Source organism: Otolemur garnettii, unplaced genomic scaffold, assembly GCF_000181295.1.
Source record: "Otolemur garnettii isolate 467f Iridium unplaced genomic scaffold, OtoGar3 scaffold00052, whole genome shotgun sequence".
In the NCBI taxonomy this organism is placed as follows: Eukaryota; Metazoa; Chordata; class Mammalia; order Primates; family Galagidae; genus Otolemur; species Otolemur garnettii.
Genome location: NW_003852447.1, coordinates 4358874 through 4381961, shown reverse-complemented (window position 1 = coordinate 4381961; position 23088 = coordinate 4358874). Strand labels below are relative to the sequence as shown.

The window sequence follows — 23088 nt, the reverse complement described above, 5'->3', positions numbered from 1 at the left end:
GCCCAGGAGTTGGAGGTTGCTGTGAGCTGTAATGCCACGGCACTCTACCCAGGGGGACAGCTTGAGGCTCTGTCTCAAAAAATAAATAAATAAATAAATAAATAGGGCGGCAACTGTGGCTCAGTGAGAGGGCACTGGCCTCATATACTGAGGGTGGTGGATTCAAGCCTGGCCCCAGCCAAATTGCAACAGAAAAATAGCCAGGCGTCGTGGTGGGCACCTGTAGTACCAGCTACTTGGGAGGCTAAGGCAAGAGAATTGCTTAAGCCCAGGAGTTGGAGGTTGCTGTGAGCTGTGTGATGCCACAGCACTCTACCGAGGGCTATAAAGTGAGATTCTGTCTCTACAAAATAAATAAGTAAATCTTAACAACAAAGAAGACCACATAGGACATTTTTTGAGATTTTGTATTATATTTACCATGACCCAGCATAACAGGTATCAAAGGAATACCCAGGGAAAGAAGCATTCAGAAAAGGAAAGAAAGGTGGCGCCTATGGCTCAAGGAGTAGGGCACTGGCCCCATATACCAGGGGTGGTGGGTTCAAACCCGGCCCCAGTCAAAAACTGCAAAAAAAAAAAAAAAAAAAAGACAGAAGAGTTCACCTTCAAAGAAGAGCAAGGGAATCAGACTTAGAAGTGCCAGCTAGCCAAACTTTAAAAAAAAAAAAGACTCAAAATAGATAAAATATTACAAAAGTTACAAAGTATGCATTAATCTAATCCAGTGAGAAGGCAGCAACTACTCACGTGACTTACATTCGCAAAGCTCCTGCCCTCACTCCAGACGTCAACAGAGCAAAATTGGGGATAAAATTGTTTTTTTTCAGGAGCCTAAGTTTACAGGAAATATTCACATCTTACTATTTGGGGAACCATCTCGGTCAGGGTGACCCTGATATGTCTACTTTATCTCAGGGCGCAATAATTCTTATTTTTTTTTTTTATTGTAGTAGATGAATTGTTTAAACCCAGGGGAAAGGGCAGGTTTTGCTTTTATGCAGGACATGTGTGAATGCCAAAAAGTACCGTCCCTTTAACCCCTGGCATGACAAGGTCTGAGACTGCTTTTTCTCTCCTTCCACTGTGATGCCACTGGGTCAAGGCCGTATCTGCCTTGAGCATAGGGCCATACATTATCACCACTTGAGAAATCATAAAGAATGTGGTCAGCAAACCACAGGACTTGGTGACCATTCCAGGTAAGAGTCTAGAACAAACTGTCTAATGAATAATTGTGAGAACTTAGAAAAGAACAAAAAGGCTAATGTTCACTGGGTTATGTGGCAGCGTCTTACATAAGCATCTCACGTCATCCTCATCACATAGAAGCATCACTCTCGTTCTCGGTGCTGGAACTGAGACTGTCCTGACTCCCCAGTCACGAGTTACCCAGTAACACGGATAGTTTCTGCGTAAAACTGCTGATCCACATGTTAAGATGTTAGAGGTGCTAAGTGGGTCTATATTACAAGCAGCTGAGAGATGAGGAGGGGCGAAAGAATAAAATACGATGAATTTGGGACAACTGGGAATTGAGGCTGGGAGAAATGAATCGGGAACAGCTGCTATGTTTACCAGCTCACTGGGCCCACTGCAGAAAAGGAGATGCTGAGTATTCCCTAAAGTCAAGTATGTTTGGCTCAGCACCTGTGGCTCAAGTGGCTAAGGCGCCAGCCACGTACACCTAAGATGGTGAGATCGAATCCAGCCCGGGCCTGCCAAACAACAATGATGGCTGCAACCAAAAAATAGCCAGCTGTTGTGGTGGACGCCTATGGTCCCAGCTACTTGGGAGGTGGAGGCAGGAGACTCGCTTAAGCCCAGGAGTTGGAGGTTGCTGTGAGCTGTGATGCCACAGCACTCTATCCAGGGGGACAGCTTGAGGCTCTGTCTCAAAGAAAAAAAAAAGACAAGTATGATTAAACTTATTACCTTGGTTAGTTTACTTCTAACACATCTGAGAAATAGGGTAGACTTGATTTCAGTGAGGAACTGACAAGATTTCTTATCACTAAGAAAAATGACAAGTTTGAGATGAGATTGTTTTTCCTTTTTGAGACAGAGTCTCACTTTATTGTTCAGGCTAGAGTGCCGTGGCTTGAGTCCAGGTCACAGCAACCTCAAACTCCTGGGTTCAAGCAATCCTCCTGCCTCAGCCTCCTGAGTAGCTGGGACCTCAGGTGCCCACCACAACGCCAGGTTAACTTTTCCTGCTCTTAGTAGAGGCGGGGTCTCGCTCTTGTTCAGGCCGGTTTCCAACTTCTGAGCTCAAAGGATCCTCCTGCCTCAGCCTCCCAGAGAGCTAGGCTTACAGGCGTGAGCCACCGCGCACGGCCCTTAATTTGAGATCTTGAAGCCAGCCCACAAGAAACAGAGACAATCACATGTGGGAATGCTAGAGCTAGAATTAAAGCTTCAGGTGAAGGAGCTGGAGTGGATGGATTCTTCCAGAGTCGCATATGTTATCCGCCATATGTGAATCTAACCATTGAAATTCTCCTTCGCACTCAGCCGGGGTTTGGTTCACCTGAAACCGACCCAGTCTTCTTAGAGGTGATCTGGAGCGACAGTGTGAGAATACTCCCCCAGGGGGCAGCAGAGAACAGCAAGACGCTCCAGAATTAGCCCCTGTCCCCAGAGACCCTCACAGACCTCGGCGTTCAAGGGCACGCCGGCTGCGCGCAGTCTCGGGAGTGTGCAAACACGAGACTCCATAAACTGCCCCTTCTTAGCCTCACCTACCCAGCTACACCGCAGCTACACACCATGCCGTCTAAGGAAACAGCGGGAGGAAAGGGGACGCCGGGACGAGAAATTTAATAAGCACTCGCTAATGGACGGGGTGGCGGGCGGGGCCTCACCTGTTTCTCAGGTCCTGAAAAGCGGCACCCTTCGCACCTTTGCTTTATGGCCTTAATATCCAAAAGGATATTAAATGCATATTCGCACAGAAGAGTGTACAACGAGAGACTTGGACAAGCAGGAGGCCCCGACCTGAAGCTGTCTCTGAACTTCGAGCTCCCAGGTAACGAACAGCAACCTAACTCAGCACACAAACTGAAAACCTGGTGTGGGAGCATAAAGAACAGCAGAGTGGCAGCCAATCACAAACAGGCGAGCGTCAGCCTAGCACCTGCTGCCGGCTGCCCCGCCCACAGCCCAATAAGGCCCCTGCGCGGCTGCCGCCAGTGCGGCTATCTCTGTACTTACTGTTTTCCGTCTGTAAACATTCACCGCTCCCTTGCAGAAAGGAGGTCTCTGAACTCAGGTTCTGAGTACCATCCAATTCATGAATCATTCTTTGCTCAAATAAATTCTGCTAAATTTAAATTGTCTGGAGTTCGATTTTTAACGAGAGGTTTGCTAAAAAGGTGTTCTTGCCTCTCAGACATGAACACCAGACAGAAGCGAAGCGGCTGTGTGACCTGAAGGTGAGGTTTCCTTCCTGTCCTTTCCTTTCTCGCAAGTGTTTGCTTTAACAACCAACAGGGGAGTTGTTGTAAGTACAGATTTGTGGGTCCCACCTGCACCCCAACGCCTCAGACTTTGAGAATCTGGAGTCGCAGCTCATTAACTGTTGACACCTGAGCTGTGGAAGGTGCGCACAAGTTGAAGGACTCGGAACCTCCCAGGTGGACTTCGCGAGGCCCAGGAAACAGCTTTAACCTACTGCGCACTCGAGTTTGGAGCCAACAGGTGATCCCACGTTCACAAGAAAACTTCCTATAACCAAGGAACAAGGCGGTTTCCTTCAAACTCTACCTAGGAGTCCAGACTTCACATGTTTCCTGTGATCAGAAGCACTTCCCCTTGAAACAGACACCTGGGAAACTTTACTTGTCCTGGTGACTAAAAATGGGGGATATCCTGCATTTACCCAGCTAATAAAATTACAAGGTCTTCCCCTTTTTATAGATAAACATCAAACACAATTCATGTGGGGCCATGCAAGCTGATTCCAGAGGCTCCCCCCCCCCACAAAGGCCTAACCAGAAATTCTCTCCAAAAAAAAGCAATACTCACCCCTTACTTTCTTTTCCCCTCAAAAATGAATTCCCTTTTTCTAGCCCAAAACGGTCCCCTTCAACTAAAAGGTAGTCCTCTGTAGAACAGAGGGATCCTCTGTTCCTGCATCTAAAACTGCTTCTGGCAGTTCAAGCCTCTAGAAACTAAAAATAAACCCCCCAGGACAATTAACCCAGTTGAGGAGACACAGGAGAATTTGGCTGTTGTAATTTAGCTGAGATAGTTCAGTCCCTGAATAGGAAAAAAATTCCATTAACTCAAAATCTACAATGTTCAACACTCTAGATTTTCTGATATACTCTCCACCAATCTAACTCCTGACTATTAGGAAAATAAGTACAAAGGCCAAACTAGAAAAGCCTTTCTGCCATAATCATTCCATAGATTTAATTTTAGACAATGCCCAGTTCTTGAACTTTTCTAGTTCAATTTCTTGGCGACAACTAGGCCATCAAGATGCCTTTCTATGCCAAGCTGACCAAGAGTACAGTAGGATTTTTCTGGCCATTTTCCCCAACAACATTTCTTCATCATGAACACCCAAAGGAGGCTATCCCAGATTCCTCAAATCAGGTATTCAGATCAAAGATGGCCCAGTCCTCTGGCTCCCAACAAACACAGCAAAGCCCAAAGCTGTCTGAACCTTTGAGATATGAGGGCCTCAAACGCAGAATTCCTGATTCCTCCCAGCTCAAAGCCCCATAAAAGGCATTTGAGAACCATTTGGGTGTCAATGTCTAAAAGCCTGCTGTGACTGAAGGGCATATAAGAGCTTCTGTGGGCTGGGCTGGGTCCTGGGGCCTGTCATCTCAGCACCTTGGGAGGCCAAGGCAGGATCACTTGAGGCCAAGAGTTAGAGACCAGCCTGGGCAACATAGCAAGATTCTGACTCTACAAGAAATAAAAAAAAAAAAATTAGCCAGCTGTGGTGGTGCAAGCCTGTAGTCCCAGCTACTTCGGAGGTTAAGGCAGAAGGATCCCTTAGCCCAGGAGTTTGAGGCTGCAGTGAGCTATGATCTATGATCATGCCACTGCACTCCAGCCTGGGTAACAAAGACCCTGGTTTTTTTTTTTCTTTCTTTTTCTTAAAGTGCTGCTGTGTACTGGCTTGAGATTTTTAAAACTTAAGGGTCATAAAGTCTCCTCACTGAGACTCTTTTCAGATTTTGGCTCATTCCTTCGGGCAGAGCCCCAGCTGTGTAGTCTTCTGGCAGCAGGGAGAGGAGAGGCTGGGACGGTCCTCAGCAGCTGACTCCCTCTGCACATTCTCTGCCCCTCCACACGGGGGCAGAAGGAGAAAGCCCATAAATCCTCCCTGTGAGGATCAGGCCTGTTACACCTCATCTCAGCCCAGATTAATTAGGTCTGACTAACTAGAGTAGAACACAAACCTTTAGTCCCCAAAAGAATTGGTGGCATTTTTTCCATAGGTTGAGAGTATTTTGGAATCTCTCTTCTATGCTTTAGAATTCCCGGAATGTCACAGAGTGAGGAGGCAAATGCAAGTCTCCTGATCACCAACCCATCTCCCGTCACCTGTTTAGTACAGACACAGCTCTGGGGAAAATCATTTCTCCACATCTAAGATTTCTGACCTTTTATTCTTTTTTTTGAGACAGAGTCTCACTCTATCACCCTGGGTAGAGTGTCCTGGCATAATAGTTCACAGCAATCTCTTGGGCTCAAGCGATCCTCTTGCCTCAGCCTCCCAAGTAACTGGGAGTATAGGTGCCTGCCAAAATGCCCAGCTATTTTTTGTTGCAGTTGTCATTGTTGTTTAGCTGGGCCCTGCCTATTCTATCCTGCCAGCCTTGATGTATGTGGCTGGCAGTGTAACCACTGTGCTACCGGTGCTGAGCCTTGGTTTTTTTTTGTTTGTTTGTTTGTTTTATTTTGTTTTTAGTCAAAGTCTCAAGCTGTGGCTGGGCGCCTGTGGTTCAAGCGGTTAAGGCACCAGCTGCATACACCTGAGCTGGCGGGTTCGAATGCAGCCTGGGCCCACCAAACAACAATGACAGCTGCAACAAAAAATAGCGGGTGTTGTGGAAGGTGCCTGTAGTCCCAACTACTTGGGAGGCAAGGCAGGAGAATCACTTGAGCCCACAATTAGAGGTTGCTGTGAGCTGTGATGCCACAGCAATCTACCCAGGGCAACAGCTTGAGGCTCTGTCTCAAAAAAAAAAGTCTCAAGCTGTCACCCTGGGTTGAGTGCCATGGCATCATAGCTCGCAGCAACCTCCCACTCAGGGTCAAGCAATCCTCTTGCCTCTGTTTCTCTATTTTTAGTAGAGACAGGGTCTTGCTTTTACTCAGGCTGGTCTGGAACTTGTGATCTCAAGCAATCCACCCACTTCAGCCTCCCAGGGTTCTAGGATTACAGACATGAGGCACCGTACCCAGCTGTCACCAGGCTTCTTGTGCAGTCTGCAGACCTGTGAGCCAAACAAACCTCTTTTCTTTATAAATTACCCAGTCTCAGACATTCCTTTATAGCAACACAAACCCAAATGAGACATTGTGTTACCAGCATGTGGAATTGCTTCTAAGCTCCTTTCAGGTACTTTGGTCATATATTCATTGGTTCAACAAGTACCTGTATGCCAGGCTCCCTTCAAGACTCTGAAGAGACCCCAGGAAGCGAGCCAACCCCTTTCCCAACTACACATTTAGTGAAGAAATCTGGACAAATAAATGGGCAATAAGAAATAGCAGGAGGCCAGGTGCATGGTTCATGTCTGTAATCCTAGCACTTCGGGAGGCCGAGATGGGAGGATCACTTGAGGGCAGGAGTTTGAGACCAGCCTGGGCAATAGCAAGACCCCTGACTCTACAAAAAATAAAATAAATCAGCTGGTCATGGTGGCATGTACCTGTAGTCTCAGCTACTTAGGAGGCTGAGGAGGATTGTTTGAATGCAGGAGTTTGAGGTTGCTGTGAGCTATGATGACACTGCACTCTAACCTGGGCAACAGAGTGAGACCCTGTCTCAAAAATAAATAAACAAATAAATAGCCAGAAATCCTTGGATGAGGGAAGCTCAGAAAGCTCCTAGAGCACACAGCAAGGGGTCCTTACTCAGGCCAGGGGGTCGGGGACCCAAAGGGTCAAGAGGGAAAAGCAGTCCTAAGGAAAGAAATAGTCTGGAAACGGGACAGCGTGTGAAAGAGAACCAGAGAAGAGGGCATGGTTAGGTGAGAGCAGGATGTGGTTCCAAGGAGCTGGAACAGGACCTGGATGAGAAGCCAGAGAAATAAAGAGGGTCAGATTTTGCTATGACAGGAGGTAGGACTTAATCCTAAGGCAATTGAAGATACCAAAGGGTTTAACCACTCATCATTCACTGTAGGACTCCAACATGTGGACAATTTCAGAAAGTGACAAGCACCATCAAGAAAGTAAGGCAGCCTGCAGTGCCAGCTAATCAGAAGACTTGAGGCGGGAGGACTGCTTGAGTCCCAAAAGTTCAAGTCCAGCCTGGGCAACACAGTGGAGACTTCATCTCTTAAAAAATAAAAAGGAGCACTCTACTGAAAGCGACATAGTGAGACTCTGTCTCAAAAAAATAAATAAGAAAGCAAGAAGGCCAGCCACAGTGGCTTCCACATATAATCCCAGCAGTCTGGGAGGCTGAGGCAGGTGGATTGCTTGAGCTCAGGGGTTGGAGACCAACTTGAACAAAAGCCAAAAAACAAGTGTGGCAGGTGCCTGTACTCCCAGCTACACAGGAGGCTGAGGCAAGAGGATCACTTGAGCCCAAGAGTTTGAAGTTGCTGTGAGCTGTGACCCCAGAACACTCTACCCAGGGTGACAGCTTGAGACTGTCTCAAAAAAAAAAAAACAAAAAAAAAAAAACATTTTTTTCTTCTGTTGACAGTGTAGGGGAGTTCAAACTTTCAGAAGATTCAAGTCTACCTCTATTAAAATGAATTAACAATAGACAGATTGATGGGAGAAAAGCACACACATTTATTAACATACACATGGATACGGGAATCCTGCAAACTAAGCCAGATGACTGACATTTTTAAGCCATGCTGAGGCTACTGAAAGAGTAGGGAGTTAGGGTTTCTGGAGAACTAGAGGCAAGCAAAGGCTGCCTTGCTATGTACATAAAAATCCCTTGGGTAATCTTAGAGCTGCCCTCCAAAAGAATAGATGGAAAACTGTGATAAAAGCTTCTCTGTCAGATTTTAAAAGTGTCCTTGTTTTAGTCTCCTTTTCCTGTGAGTTAATCTAATAAGGCATTTAAGGAGAGGCGGGGGGACCTCAGAGAAAGCCTGTTTGCCTCACCAACGTAGATTTCTTCCATACATGCAAATCTCCCCCCAAAAAAGGGCAGATTTCAAGGCTATGCCTCTGTTTGCAGCCCCTGTAAGTAACCATATTGAAATATGCCAAAGAGGAGTATTTGGGGGTGGCATATTTTGGTTTACTTCAACAGCTAGAAAGACCAGAAATGGCAAAATCTTTTTTATCTTACATGCCCAATCTGATGGCTGCCTGGTGGCTACCCGAAGCATTGTGCTGGGAAATAGTTGAAGGTTTAGCTCAGGTGCTCTGGTGATGACCCTGGGAACGTTGAGGACACCCTGGCGCAGAAGCCAAGCATTTGCCCTCTAGGAAATGAATCATGCTTTCACCTTTCATACACAGGTGATTAACGAGAACCCTTGGCAGGGACAGATGACCAACAGTCATTAAAGAAATGATTCTGGTGGCAAGGAATCTCTTCCTGAGGCTCTTCTCCAAGGCTAATGACTGCGTTTACGTGTTTACCCCATTTATGCTGTAGGTTGGAATTTTTGAATTTTTTGCATGAAATTCACATGTTTCCTAGAAAAACTCAAGGAACAAGAATTTGAAGAGAAAAAAACTTTTATTATATTCCATTGTTGAGTTATGTGACATTCTGAAAGTGAAACACTAGACAAAACGATTTTGCTACATTGTCATAATGTGTAAAATCATGTTTCTTACCTCAGGAGGTGGTGACACCTGCTATTCTGTGTGATATTCAACAAAACACTTCACATGTAAGGCAACATCACATTTTTCACATCAAAAAGTGGTGTTCTGGCTTGGCGCCTATGGCTCAAGTGGCTAAGGCGCCAGCCACATACACCTAAGGTGGCAGGTTCGAATCCAGCCTGGGCCTGCCAAACAACAATGACGGCTGCAACCAAAAAAATAGCTGGGGGTTGTGACAGGCGCCTGTGGTCCCTGCTACTTGGGAGGCTGAGGCAGGAGACTCGCTTGAGCCCAGGAGTTGGAGGTTGCTGTGAGCTATGATGCCATGGCACTCTACCCAGGGGGACAGCTTGAGGCTCTGTCTCAGAAAAAAAGAAAAGTGGTGTTCTTATGACATTCGGCACACCGTGTTTGCTTTCCCTGCTTGACTATCACATGATTCGTGCCGCCATAATGTGAGTCAATGTTACGCTTCTGAGAAGGTCTTCCTCTTTGCCCAGGTTCTGGAGGAAGACCATGGGTCTCCAGACAATGGCACCCACACCTCAGTGAAACGCCAGAAAATCCACTGGTTTCTCATCATATCTTTTATGCAGTTGCCAAGCAGTTTGTAAGACCAATTCAAAACAGAACAAAAGAGGACTTGAATACCATTTCTTTCCATGGATTGATGCCCAATATTTAACAATGTTGTTATCAGCTCTTTCTAAGCTGTTGGGGGGCCAGTGCAGGCCCATGCAAATGCTGTTCCCCTGCCCCTCCTCCTTCTCTCCTTCTAAGACAAAGACACAAAGGATGGTTCTAGCCCACCCAGTAAGAAATTCACACCAGAAGACCTAAACCTGACAGGCAACCTGTGGAATGTACCTACCTGCCATTGCCCCATATAAATTGGTCTCTAACTGCCCCTCAGGCATAGATTCCATCTTTACTGCCCACATGGGTCTCCCCTTTCAATCTGTCCTGAACATCTCCTCTGCGGCTTTGTCTCTGGGCATCACCATTTACAACTTTCATATGTCTCCCAAGAAATGTTTGATCATACTTGGCTGCTGAACGTGGATTTTTTTTTTTTCAGTTTCTGGGAATAATGATTGACAAGACCCAGGGCATCAATACCAGCACCAGATGAGGCAACAGTGACAACACTGTTATCATTCCATCTGCAGACAATATTGCCTTTGCCATCAACTCAATAATTGAATGTGCCTTGTTCTTTTTTCTTCAGAGCTACATCTGATTCCAGTGGCGCTTTGTCAATGTGATCCTTTCTTCCTGTACCTGTTGCCTGAAGTCCCATTGAACTGAGCTTCTTAAGAAGTGTAATACTAGTGAAAAAGTTAGCGAATACAAAATGGTATCATCCAGGGTGTGCCTTTGAGAGTGCCTCACTAAACTGAAGGACAAGTGACACACTGACACCACATTCCTCATGTTTAGTACTTGAATTTTTACCCTGACACGACTGAAACCAGCTAATATACCCCAGATGTGTTGCACCAAACCAAAACCTATAGCCAAACCAAATGGGCTTTCCTCTAGTAAATGGTTTGCACCCATGACAACCAAAATAAGGAGACATGCATTCATCAGAGCTGAAATATGTTTCATTTGTAACAAATTTCACACATCGCTCATTGAAAGTGCTTAAAGAGGAGGGGGGAGCAGCAAGACGGCTACCAAGTAACAGTTTCCTTGCAACAAAGCTCTGTGAGACTGGGGAAAGAAAACTTCAGGCATCTCTGGCTGATGGGATCTACCCAGAAACATCCCTTTGGGGACACAGGGAGTCGGCAAGGGACTTCGGGACCCCATGAGGAGAACAAAAGCAGTGGAGAACTGGCAAGTGGTTACATGTATTCATTTGATCTAATCCCACGGGCAGCTGACTCATCGAAACCCTAGGCCAGAGGTACAGCAACGTAAAGAGCAAGAGGAAGTGAAAGGAAAATTAGGACAAGGAAACAGATAAAAGAAAACACTCATGAGGAAGAATCGGCAGAAAAATCCTGACAACATGAAAAACCAGTCCAGAGCAACCCCCCAAGGGACCAGGAGGTAGCTACTGCAGAGGATTCCACCTATAAAGAAATGTTAGAAAATGACAAAAAGGGACTTTAGAATACAGATGATGAAAACACTGAAGGAAATGATGGAAACAATGAAGGAAATTGCTGATAAAGTGGAAAATAACCAAAAGGAAATTCAAAAACAGAATCAAATAAGGGACGAACGATATGAAGAATAGAGAAAGGATATAGCAGAGCTGAAGGAACTGAAGCAGTCAATTAGGGAACTTAAAGATGCAACAGAAAGTATCAACAACAGATTAGACCATGCAGAAGAAAGAATCTCAGAGGTAGAGGACAAAGCTCTTGAGATAACTCAGATAAGGGGTCCTCAAACTTTTTAAACAGGGGGCCAGTTCACTGTCCCTTAGACCGGTGGAGGGCCGGACTGTGGGCCCCAGGACGAGTCAGCTGCTAAGCAGGACAGGAGGCAGCAGCAGCAAAAACACCCGGTGGGCCGGATAAATGTCCTAGGTGGGCTGCATGTGGCCTGCGGCCTACCTGACTCAGATAGGTAAAGAGGCAGGGAAAAAAGAGAGAGAAAGCAGAACATTCACTGGACAGAATTATGGAGCTTTATGAAGAGTTCAAACATATGAGTTATAGGTATCCCAGACGGGGAAGAAGAATGCCCCATAGGAATGGAAGCCATACCAGAGAATATTATAAATGAAAATTTCCCAAATATTACCAAAGATTCTGACACACTTCTTTCAGAGGGATATCGGACCCCAGGTCACCTCAAATCTAACAGAACTTCTCCAAGACACATTGTGATGAACCTGTCCAAAGTCAAGACAAAAGAAAAGATGCTTCAAGCTGCCAGGAGTAAGCGCCAGTTGACCTACAGGGGCAAAGCCATCAGGATGACTGCAGACTTCTCTAATGAAACTTTTCAAGCAATACCACAATGGTCATCTACCTTTAATCTACTTAAACAGAACAATTTACAGCCCAGAATTCTATATCCTGCTAAGCTAAGCTTTAAAATTGACGGAGAGAGAAAAAATAAAAGAAAATAAAATGGACAGAGAAATCTGCCACAACAAGACCAACTCTACAGGAAATACTTCAACCTGTTCTACACACTGACCATCACAATGGATCAACAGCAAAGTAAGAACTCAGAAATTAAAGGATAGAACCTAACCTCCACAATGATGCAAAAGATAAAACTAAGCAATGGACTCTCACAAAATAAGATGAATAGAACACTACCACACTTATCAGTTATCTCAATAAATGTTAATGGCTTGAATTCCCCACTGAAGAGGCACAGATTGGCTGATGGATTAAAAAACATAAGCCATCCATTTGCTGTCAGCAGGAAACACACCTACCTTCAAAAGACAAATTAAAACTCTGAGTTAAGGGTTGGAAGATAATTTTTTAGGCAAACGGAATTCAGAAGAAAAGAGGGGTTGCAATCTTATTTTCAGATACATGTTTCAGATACATAGATAAAGCAACTAAAGTCAAACAAGACAAAGATGGTCACTTTATATTGGCCAAGGGAAAAATACAAGAAGACATTTCAATTCTAAATATTTATGCACCCAACTTAAATGCTCCCAGATTCTTGAAATAGACCTTACTCAGTCTGAACAACATGATATCCTATAACGCCATAATAACAGGGGACTTTAACGCTACTCTTAAAGAGCTGGACAGATCCTCTAAACAGAAATTAAACAAAGATATAAGAAACTTAAATGAGACCCTAGAACAACTGTGCTTGATAGACGTAGATATCTACATAGAACACTCCATCGCAAAGATAAAGAATACATTCATCTCATCGCCCCATGGAACATCCTTGAAAATTGATCATATCCTAGGACACAAAACAAACCTCAACAGAATCAAAAGAATGAAATTTTACCTTGTCCACAAAGCACTAAAGGTGGAACTCAACTCCAACAAAAACGTTCAATCCCACACAGAGGCATGGAAACTAAACAACCTTCTGTTGAATGACAGTTGGGTGCAGAAAGAAATAAAAGAGGAAATCATTAACTTCCTTGAGCATAACAACAATGAAGACATAAGCTACCAAAACCTGTGGGATACTGCAAAAGCAGTTCTGAGAGGAAAATTTAAAAGTTTAGATGCCTACATTCAAAAAACAGAAAGAGAGCGCATCAATAAACTCACAAGCCATCTTATGGAATTGGAAAAGAAGAAGCCTAAACCCAGCAGAAGAAAAGAACTATCCAAAATTAAATCAGAGATCAATGCAGCTGAAAACAAAAGAATCATTCAGAAAATTAATGAAACAAGGAGTTGGTTTTTTGAAAAAATAAATAAAATGGATAAACCTTTGGCCAGACTAACCAGAAATAGAAAAGTAAAATCTCTAGTAACCTCAATCAGAAATGATAAAGGGGAAATAACAACTGATGTCACAGAGATATAAGAGATCATCTCTGAATAATACCAGAAACTCTACGCCCAGAAATTTGACAATGTGAAGGAAATGGATCAATATTTGGAATCACATCCTCTCCCTAGACTTAGCCAGGAAGAAATAGAGCTCCTGAACAGACCAATTTCAAGCACTGAGATTAAAGAAACAATAAAAACTCTTCCAACAAGGCTTGGCGCCTGTGGCTCAAGTGGCTAAGGTGCCAGCCACATACACCTCAGAGGGCAGGTTTGAATCCAGCCTGGGCCTGCCAAACAACAATGACGGCTGCAACTAAAAATAGCCAGGCATTGTGGTGGGTGCCTGTGGTCCCAGCTACTTGGGAGGCTGAGGCAGGACACTTGCTTGAGCCCAGGAGTTGGAGGTTGCTGTGAGCTGTGATGCCACAGCTCTCTACCCAAGGCAACAGCCTGAGGCTCTGTCTCAAAAAAAAAAAACTCTTCCAACAAAAAAATGCCCTGGTCCAGATGGCTTCACACCAGAATTCTATCAAACCTTCAAGGAGGAGCTTATTCCCATACTCAGAATAAAACAAATCAGGAGGAATCATGCTACCAGACTTCAGGCTATATTATAAATCTATAGTGACCAAAACAGCATGGTACTAGCACAAAAATAGAGGGGTAGATGTATGGAACAGAATAGAGAACGAAGACATGAACCCAGCCACTTATCACCATTTGGTAAGCCTATCAAAAACATAAATTGGAGGAAAGATTTCCCATTTAACAAATGGTGCTGGTTGAATTGGCTGGCAAATTGTAGAAGACTAAAACTGGACCCACACCTTTCACCATTAACAAAAATTGATTCTCACTGGATAAAAAATTTAAACTTAAGACATAAAACTATAAGGATACTTGGCGAGAGTGCAGGGAAAACACTTGAAGAAATTGAACTCGGAAAATATTTTATGAGGAGGACCCCCTGGCCATTGAAAGCAACACCAAAAATATATTACTGGGATCGATCAAACTAAACAGCTTTTGCACAGCCAAGAACACAGTAAGTAAAGCAAGCAGACAGCCCTCAGAATGGGAGAAGATATTTGCAGGTTATGTTTCTGACAGAGGTTTGATAACTAGAATCCACAAAGAACTCAAACCAATTAATAAGAAAAGAACAAGTGATCCCATTTCATTGTGAGCAAGAGACTTGAACAGAAGCTACTCTGAAGAAGACAGGTGTGTGGCCTACAGACACATGAAAAAATGCTCATCATCCTTAATCATCAGAGAAATGCAAATCAAAACCACTTTGAGATATCATCTAACTCCAGTAAGAGTAGCCCACATAACAAAACCCCAAAACAGGGCGGCACCGGTGGCTCAAAGGAGAAGGGCGCCGGCCCCATACGCCAGAGGTGGTAGGTTCAAATCCAGCCCTGGCCAAAAAAATTGCAGAGAAAAAAAAAATCCTAAAACTACAGATGTTGGTGTGCATGTGGAGAAAAGGGAACACTTCTGCACTGCTGGTGGGAATGCAAGCTAAAATATTCCTTTTGGAAAGAAGTTTGGAGAATACTTATTGAACTAAAAGTAGACCTGGCATTTGATCCTGCAATTCCTCTACTAGGTATATATCCAGATGACCAAAAATCATTTTACAACAAAGATATATGCACCAGAATGTTTATTGCAGCCCAATTCATAATTGCCAAGCCATGGATGTAGCCCAAGTGTCCATCGACCCATGAATGGGTTAATAAATTGTGGTATATGTACACCATGGAATATTATGCAGCCATAAAAAAGATGGAGACTTTACTTCTTTTATGTTTACATAGATGGAGCTGAAACATATTCTTCTTAGTAAAGTATCTTAAGAATGAAAGAAAAAGTATCCAGGGTACTCAGTACTATTATGAAACCAATATATATATATATATAATCAGCCACACTTCAATAAAACACAACTATAGCCCAGAACAAAGGAGGAAAGAGGAGGGCAAGGAGAGGAGGGGGGAGTCCAGGTGGAGGGAGCATAATCGGTGGGACCTCACCAATGGTGCATATTGCAAGGGTGCACATCAAATCTATTAAGAGTAGAGTATAAATGTCTTAACATAACAATTAAACAAGTGAGGTAAAGACTATGGTAACCAGTTTGATGTAAGCATTCCAAATTGTATATAAAATCAGCACATTGTACCCCACAAATGCATTAATGTACACAGTCATGATTTAATTTTTAAAAAGTTAAGGAAAAAAACCAAACAAATAAAAGTGGAAAGGAATTTCAAAAAAAGATATTATTAGTCCTAGTAGTAAAAGTCTTGCTAATGCTCCAAAATGGAATGTGCAAAATGTCAAACCCATAACTAATATAATCATAATTTTGGTATTTTCTTTTTAGAACACAATGCATAACTAATAGAGAAATAATAGGAAAAAATAACGAGCATAAGACATAGTGCAGTAAAGTTGTATCTACCTGTCTTCAGATGGTTCTTCAAAAATTTTCTGAAAATTCACATCCCTTTTGTCAAGCTCCCAGTATCTGCGCAGTATCACACCAGTAACTCTGTGCACCATGTGATAACACGTACCTTCAGAGGCAGACAGGTGGGAAAAATCAAACCTCAGTGATGACCTTGTGTAGAGAAAGTTGGGCCCCGACATTGAAAATAGGCTCAATTTCTACTTGAGAGAACGAGAATGTCATGTAAGGGGTGTGTGTGTACAGAAGGGCAGAAAACTGACCTCTAGGAAAGAATGTATATGTGAGGTGTGACAATGAAGATTCTCTGGATTTCAATCCAGAGATTTCTATCCAATTTCTCCGCGCCCTCCCTAATCAGTGCTAAGTCAGACAAGCAGCTTGTCTACTTCCTCCTGTTTTATAATAACAAATACAGAACCAAGGTTTGCTGGGGGAGGGCTCATCCCTGAGTTCCTCAGTCCCTCAACACAGACTCTGCGTTAACCCTCTTCATTCTTCCTGCCAAACCCCCTTCATCTGGTGACCCCAAACCCCTTCAACCTTGAGCAGTAGGATACAAATTACACAGCACTGCTGTTCCAATAATGGAACATGAGGCATTAGAGGTTGATGGAGTTCCTGCCTCCCCGCTAGGGAGAACCGTGCTGGATTCACAGAGAAAAATCTCACAGACTCTCTCTGCGCCAGCAGCTCAAGATACTAAAAGGAAAGAAGGCCAAGGGGAAGAAGGTGGTCCCGGTTCCCACAATGGTGAAGAAGCAGAAGGCCAAGAAGGTGGTGAACCCTCTGTCCAAGAAAAGGCCAAAGAACTTTGGCATTAGGCTCAGCACCTGTGGCTCAAGTGGCTAAGGCACCAGCCACATAGACCTAAGCTGGCAGGTTCGAATCCAGCCTAGGCCCTCCAAACAACAATGATGGCTGCAACCAAAAAATACAGCCGGGTATTGTGGCGGGCACCTGTAGTCCCAGCTACTTGGGAGGCAGAGGCAGGAGACTCACTTGAGCCCAAGACTTGGAGGTTGCTGTGAGCTGTGATGCCACAGCACTCTACCCAGGAGGACAGCTTGAGGCTCTGTCTCAAAAAAAAAAAAGAACTTCGCCATTGGGCAGGACATCCAAGCCCAAGAGGGACCTCACCCACTTTGTCAAATGGCCCCACTACATCTGGTTGCACCAGCAAAGATCCATCCTCTACAAGCGGCTGAAAGTACCTCCTGCTATTAATCAGTTCACCCAGGTCTTGGACTGCCAAACAGCTACTCAGCTGCTTAAGCTGGGCCACAAGTACAGACCAGGAACAAAGCAAGAGAAGAAGCAGCGACTATTGGCCCAGACTGAGAAGAAAGCTGAGGGCAAAAGGGATGTCCCCACTAAGAGACCACCTGTCCTTAGAGCAGGGGTTAACACGGTCACCACCTTGGTGGAGAGCAAGAAGGCTCAGCTGGTGGTGATGGCCCATGATGTGGATCCCATTGAGCTGGTTGTCTTCCTGCCTGTCCTGTGTCAGAAGATGGGGGTCCCTTACAGCATTATCAAGGGGAAGGCCAGGCTGGGGCGTCTGGTCCACAGGAAGAGCTGCACCACTGTGGCCTTCATGCAGGTTAACTCAGAAGACAGAGGAGCTCTGGCTAAGCTGGTGGAAGCTATCAGGACCAATTACAATCACAGATACCACGAGATCCACCATCACTGGGGAGGCAACATCCTGGGTCCGAAATCTGTGGCTCGCATTGGCAAGCTGGAAAAGGCAAAGGCTAAAGAACTTGCCACTAAACCGGGCCAAATGTACACTATTGAGTTTTCTGTACATAAAAATAATAAATATTCTTCAAGCCAAAAAAAGAAAAAAGAAAAATCTCACAGAGTGCACATTTCGTTGACCTGCTTTCTTTATATGTGAGCAGTGTTATTTCTTATTATACCAATAGTGGAAGGTTAATTAGCAGTATAAGTATACATAGTAAGGCTGCCAGTTTCCTTCAGACAAAGACTTTATAGAAAGTGGTTAAATGTGTTAGGTAAGTAACAGGTCTTTATCTACAAAAGATGTGACCATTTAGGTTTTTGATTTGGGAAAACTAGGATTTGAAAAGATATGTTTGAGGGATAGTATAATCCATATATGATGGTTCAGAGCAGACTTCAGAGTTGATAGCCTAGAATTCTAATTCCAGCTTCAGCAATGCTCTATTGACACAGATTCTCTGAGCTTGTTGAGGACAGACATCCTTATATCTTTTCAAATCCTAGTGTTTTTTGTTTGTTTGTTTGTTTGTTTGTTTTTCAGTTTTTTGGCTGGGGCTGGGTTTGAACCCACCACCTCTGGCATATGAGGCCAGTGCCCTACTCCTTTGAGCCACAGGCGCCACCCTTTAAATCCTAGTTTTGAGATACTATCCCTCAAACACATCTTTTCAAATCCTAGTTGGGTTGTTTTTCTTGGAATAAAACGGGCATGAAATCTGCTTGCCATAACCGTCATGACATTGCTTATAAAAAGTGCCAAGTAGGCTCGGCGCCTGTAGCTCAAGCAGCTAAGACGCCAGCCACATACACCTAACGTGGCGGGTTTGAATCCCCAGCCAGGGCCCGCCAAACAACAATGACGGCTGCAACCAAAAAATGGCCAGGTGTTGTGGCAGGCGCCTGTAGTCCCAGCTACTTGGGAGGCTGAGGCAGGAGACTCGCTTGAGCCCAGGAGTAGGAGGTTGCTGTGAGCTGTGATGCCATGGCACTCTACCCAGGGGAATAGCTTGAGGCTCTGTCTCAAAAAAAAAAAAAAAGTGCCAAGTAAACAGTGACTGTCATTAACTCTGTTTTCTATTTTTTTGAAAAAAAAAAAGGAAAAATCTCACAGAGATTGTGATTCAGTTGTTCAGAGCCATATGTTTAAGGTTTGTGCACTTCACTGCATGTATGACTTAGTTTTTTTAAATAATGAAAAATAATTCCCAAGCAATGCTGAAGATGAGCCTACTTCAAAGCTGACCCTATCACTCTGCTTTTCACTGTTGTTGTTTACTGTTGCAGTGCCAATGTCCCTCTTGGTGCCAATACCCCTCCCAGGCCTGATACTTTTTTTTAAGACAGAGTTTCACTTTGTCACCCTTGGTAGAGTGTGGTGGCGTCACAGCCCATTGCAACCTCCACAGCTCCTAAAGGCTTAGGCAGTTCTTTTGTCTCAGCCTCCCCAGTAGCTGGGACTACAGGTGCCTGTCACAACGCCCGGCTATTTTTTGTTGCAGTTTGGCAGGGGCCAGATTCAAAACTGCCACTTTCAGTATACCGGACGAGTGCTCTACACACTGAGCCACAGGCGCCACCCATGCCTGATACTTAGTAGGCAACCAACAAATAGTGAATAAGCAAATAAATGCTCTAGATGGGATGTCCATCCTTTTTTTCCCTAAGCAGCACATTGAAAGAAAAAAGAGTTGCTTGGGGGCACACATTAAAGACACAAATACTAACGGAAGCTGATAAGCACAAGAGAGTGAGAGAGGAGACAAGGCCCACACATATCTGACACCACAGATAAGCAAAAAATGTCCTCACAAAATCAGCAGGCAGCCCCCGGGCCAGTGTGGACAAGCCAGTGTGGACACTCCTGCTCAACGGGAAATTCTTTTAATGGTTACGTAACCAGCAACATTTGCTATTGCATTTTTTTTTTCAGGTTCAAATTCTTGCTTCCAGACTCTGTAGTATCAAGTTCTGCGGTCTTGAATAGTCCAAAAGACTTGAGCATAGTCAATAGTCATTTCTGAGAAAAATTGTTGTCTTATCCACAGTGGACAAAGTCTTTTTGCGTTTCCCCACAATCATTTCCCCAACTTTGGCACCAGTTCCTCAGTTTTCCTCCGAGGCGTCAGTTCATGGGCTTCACCTCAGGCACTCAGACATGGCACATCCCACCTGCAAGGGATTCGGCCCAGCATGCTTCTTTTTTTTTTTTTTAACAAATCAATTATTGGGGTGGCACCTGTGGCTCAAGGCATACGGCACCAGCCCCATATTCCAGAGGTGGCAGGTTCGAACCCAGCCCCAGCCAAAAACTGCAACAAAAAATAGACAAATAGACTCAGTGCCTGTGGCTCAAGTGGCTAAGGCACCAGCCATATACACCTAAGGTGGTGAGTTCAAATCCAACCTGGGCCCGCCAAACAACAATAATGGCTGCAACCAAAAACCAGCCTGGCGTTGTGGCGGGCACCTGTGGTCCCAGCTACTTGGGAGGCAGAGGCAGGAGACTCGCTTGAGCCCAGGAGTTGGAGGTTGCTGTGAGCTGTGATGCCACGGCACTCTACCCAGGGTGACAGCTTGAGGCTCTGTCTCAAAAAATTAAATAAATTAATAAATAAATAAATAAACAAATAAATTATTGAATAAATAAGAACATAGGGAGAAAGACCAATCTCCTATGCAAAATACCAAATAATTTATGTAGATATTCCCTCCTTAGGGAGGTGAAGCGTAACTCCCTACTCCTTTTTGTTATTGCTGTTATACACATGTTTTAACTTTATGTCATTATTATTTACATACATTTAAATATCCACATATGTACATAAAAATTATATGTTCACACAAGAGCATATTGCATATATATGAGTTTTTTATTTCAAAATATTACAGGGGTGCGAATGTTTTTCCTGCTTGAGTCATAGTTATAAGAGTGCCTGTCACCCAGACAGTGTTCATTGTTCTTCCCTCCCCCACCCACTTGGTTTCTTTTCCCTCTGTGCACGTGGCAGCACACTGCTCTCTTGATCATAGGGATTTCCTCAGGTGAGGAGAGCCAGGTATGTGAGGCACATGGGAAATATTTCCTGTCATCCTACATAAGTTGTTTATCAAAAAGATAGGAATTCAGGCTCGGCGCCTATAGCTCAACCGGCTAAGGCGCCAGCCACGTACACCTAAGGTGGCGGGTTCGAATCCCCAGCCCGGACCCACCAAACAACAATGACGGCTACAACCAAAAAATAGCCGGGCGTTGTGGCGGGCGCCTGTGGTCTCAGCTACTTGGGAGGCGGAGGCAGGAGACTCGCTTGAGCCCAGGAGTTAGAGGTTGCTGTGAGCTGTAATGCCACGGTACTCTGCCCAGGGGGACAGCTTGAGGTTCTGTCTCAAAAAAAAAGATAGGAATTCATCCAGGCTCATACCTGTAATCCTAGCTCTCTGAGAGGCTAAGGCAGGAGGATCCCTTTAGCTCAGGAGTTCGAGACCAGCCTGAGTAAGAATGAGACCCCATCACTACTACAAATAGAAAAACTAGCTGGGCATTGTGACAGATACCTGTAATCCCAGCTACTTGGGAGGCTGAGGCAGGAACATCTCTAGAACCTAAGAGTTTGAGGTTGCTGTGAGCTAGATTGACACCATGGCACTCTAGTCTGGGCAACAGAGTGAGATTCTGTTTCAAAAAAAAGATGGGAAGCTGAAGCCTCCAGGGGCCGTTACACAGGAGACAACACAGAGAAGGAAAGACAAGAGGTGCAGCCTCGAGCCTTATTTGTGCCCTAAATCAAGTCTCACCTGAAGCTGGTCTATCTGCACTCTTTTAAGTTACAAGAGCCAGTGAATTCCTTTCGCGCTCACTCGCGCGCGCTCTCTCTCTCTCTCTCTCTTTAGTCTGTTTAAGCTAATTTGGGGGTTTTAGCCACTCACAATAAAGATTCCTAATTGGTGCATTTACAACCAAACCAAGATGAATGAAGACCCAAGCCCGACTTCTATATCTTTGACAAAATGGTCACAGGCATCATCTGAAGTACAGTGAGCTACCTCAGTCCAGAAACTGAATTATCAGCACTTAAGACACTCCTTGGAGTGTTCAACTCTGACATGACTGAGGTTCCTTTAGTTATCTAATATGTGAAAAGCAGCGATTCTCAACAGGGTGTCTGAAGTGCAACCCACAGTCTGTGCTCTATGTGGACTATAGCCGTGGCAAACCCTGGGGAAAAATGGTTGCAAATCACTGACCTACAGGACAAATTAATCAGACTTCTCTCCAAGTTCACCTTGCTCCATCTCAACATTAACTCAGATTATTAAAGGACCCAAATTATTGTTGCTGCATAAAACTGCTTTATCAAAGGACCCCATAATGGGTCCTTTAAGATTTTGCATAATAGCTTTGGCTTTTGTAGAGAAAAAAGGAAAAGGAGAATCAACAAAGGAAATAGCTAGTGACAGAGGTAAAATAATCCAAAATAACAAAGAAAATAATCCTAAAAAAGAAAAAAAAGATGTTAGGTTCAGGGTTTAGATATAAGAAGCTAGGTGCCACTCACACATTATGAAACAAAGAAAAAAGAAAGTTAAAACAAGGTTTTTACAATGCCTCAGAACCATCACCTCTTTACTGTTGTCTGTGTCCTCACTGAGTTGAGGAAGGGAAGATTAATTTTATAAAATTAAGGGCCGTGGGCCTTTAGGTCTCTCATTTAGCCTCCCAGGTAGATTTTAGCTACACCTGATGCTATAAGCAGGAACCAACTAAACAATGGGCCTGCTCACACTGGGGCCTTTTCCAAAGTGACACTTTCTGGTCATGTGATTCTTCCATCTTGCAGGGATGAGAAGCACACAAGACACTTTGTTTCTGGGCTGCAGCCTGGACACAGGAAGAAACCAAACAAGGCTGGAAACTACCCCTCAAAGAACTAGCCATAGTTGGAGAACTTGAGATCTCTTGGGAAAAATATAGGGGCACAGTCACAGAAGAAGTTACAAAAGCTGTTTTTCATATTATGTCTTTTTACTAAAATAGTACAGTAAGGAAGACATTGGATAAGGAGAAATTACTAAACATGTTTCACTATCTTAAATTAATAATTGTGACTATTATGCAACTACTTTTCCATTTTCCTTCTAATGTTTACATAAAATTATCACAAATTTTTTTATTCCTCAAAGCTTGAACAAGATGAAACTTCTAGAACTGGTAACATGACAACTAAAAATAAATGGAAATGGATACTGCAAAAAAATTTTTTTTGCTAGATACTAGTATGATTTAGATGTTTGTCCCCACCAAATCTCATGTTGAAATTCAATCTGCAGTGTGGCAATATTGGAAGGTAGGGCCTAATAGGAGGTGTTTGGGTTATGGAGGTGGGTTGTTTATGAATAGATCAGTGCCCTGCC

The 23088-nt window shown here is 44.1% G+C and overlaps 1 protein-coding gene and 1 non-coding gene across 2 annotated transcripts in view; both read left to right on the top strand.

Annotated features, from left to right (window-relative positions):
- Positions 1 to 22608, top strand: part of LOC105887170 (60S ribosomal protein L7a-like) — a 119655-nt gene extending 97047 nt beyond the window's left edge. Inside the window, exons 2-5 of the mRNA XM_012806441.1 lie at positions 16567 to 16765; positions 16938 to 16951; positions 17054 to 17718; positions 22515 to 22608. Of these exons, the coding sequence (XP_012661895.1) occupies positions 16567 to 16765; positions 16938 to 16951; positions 17054 to 17718; positions 22515 to 22608 (972 nt within the window). The remainder of the gene's footprint in view (positions 1 to 16566; positions 16766 to 16937; positions 16952 to 17053; positions 17719 to 22514) is intronic.
- LOC111726060 lies at positions 17798 to 17922 on the top strand. Its single transcript, XR_002773952.1, has one exon. It is a non-coding gene; the product is annotated as a small nucleolar RNA SNORA19 (small nucleolar RNA).
- Positions 22609 to 23088: the final 480 nt, after the last annotated feature.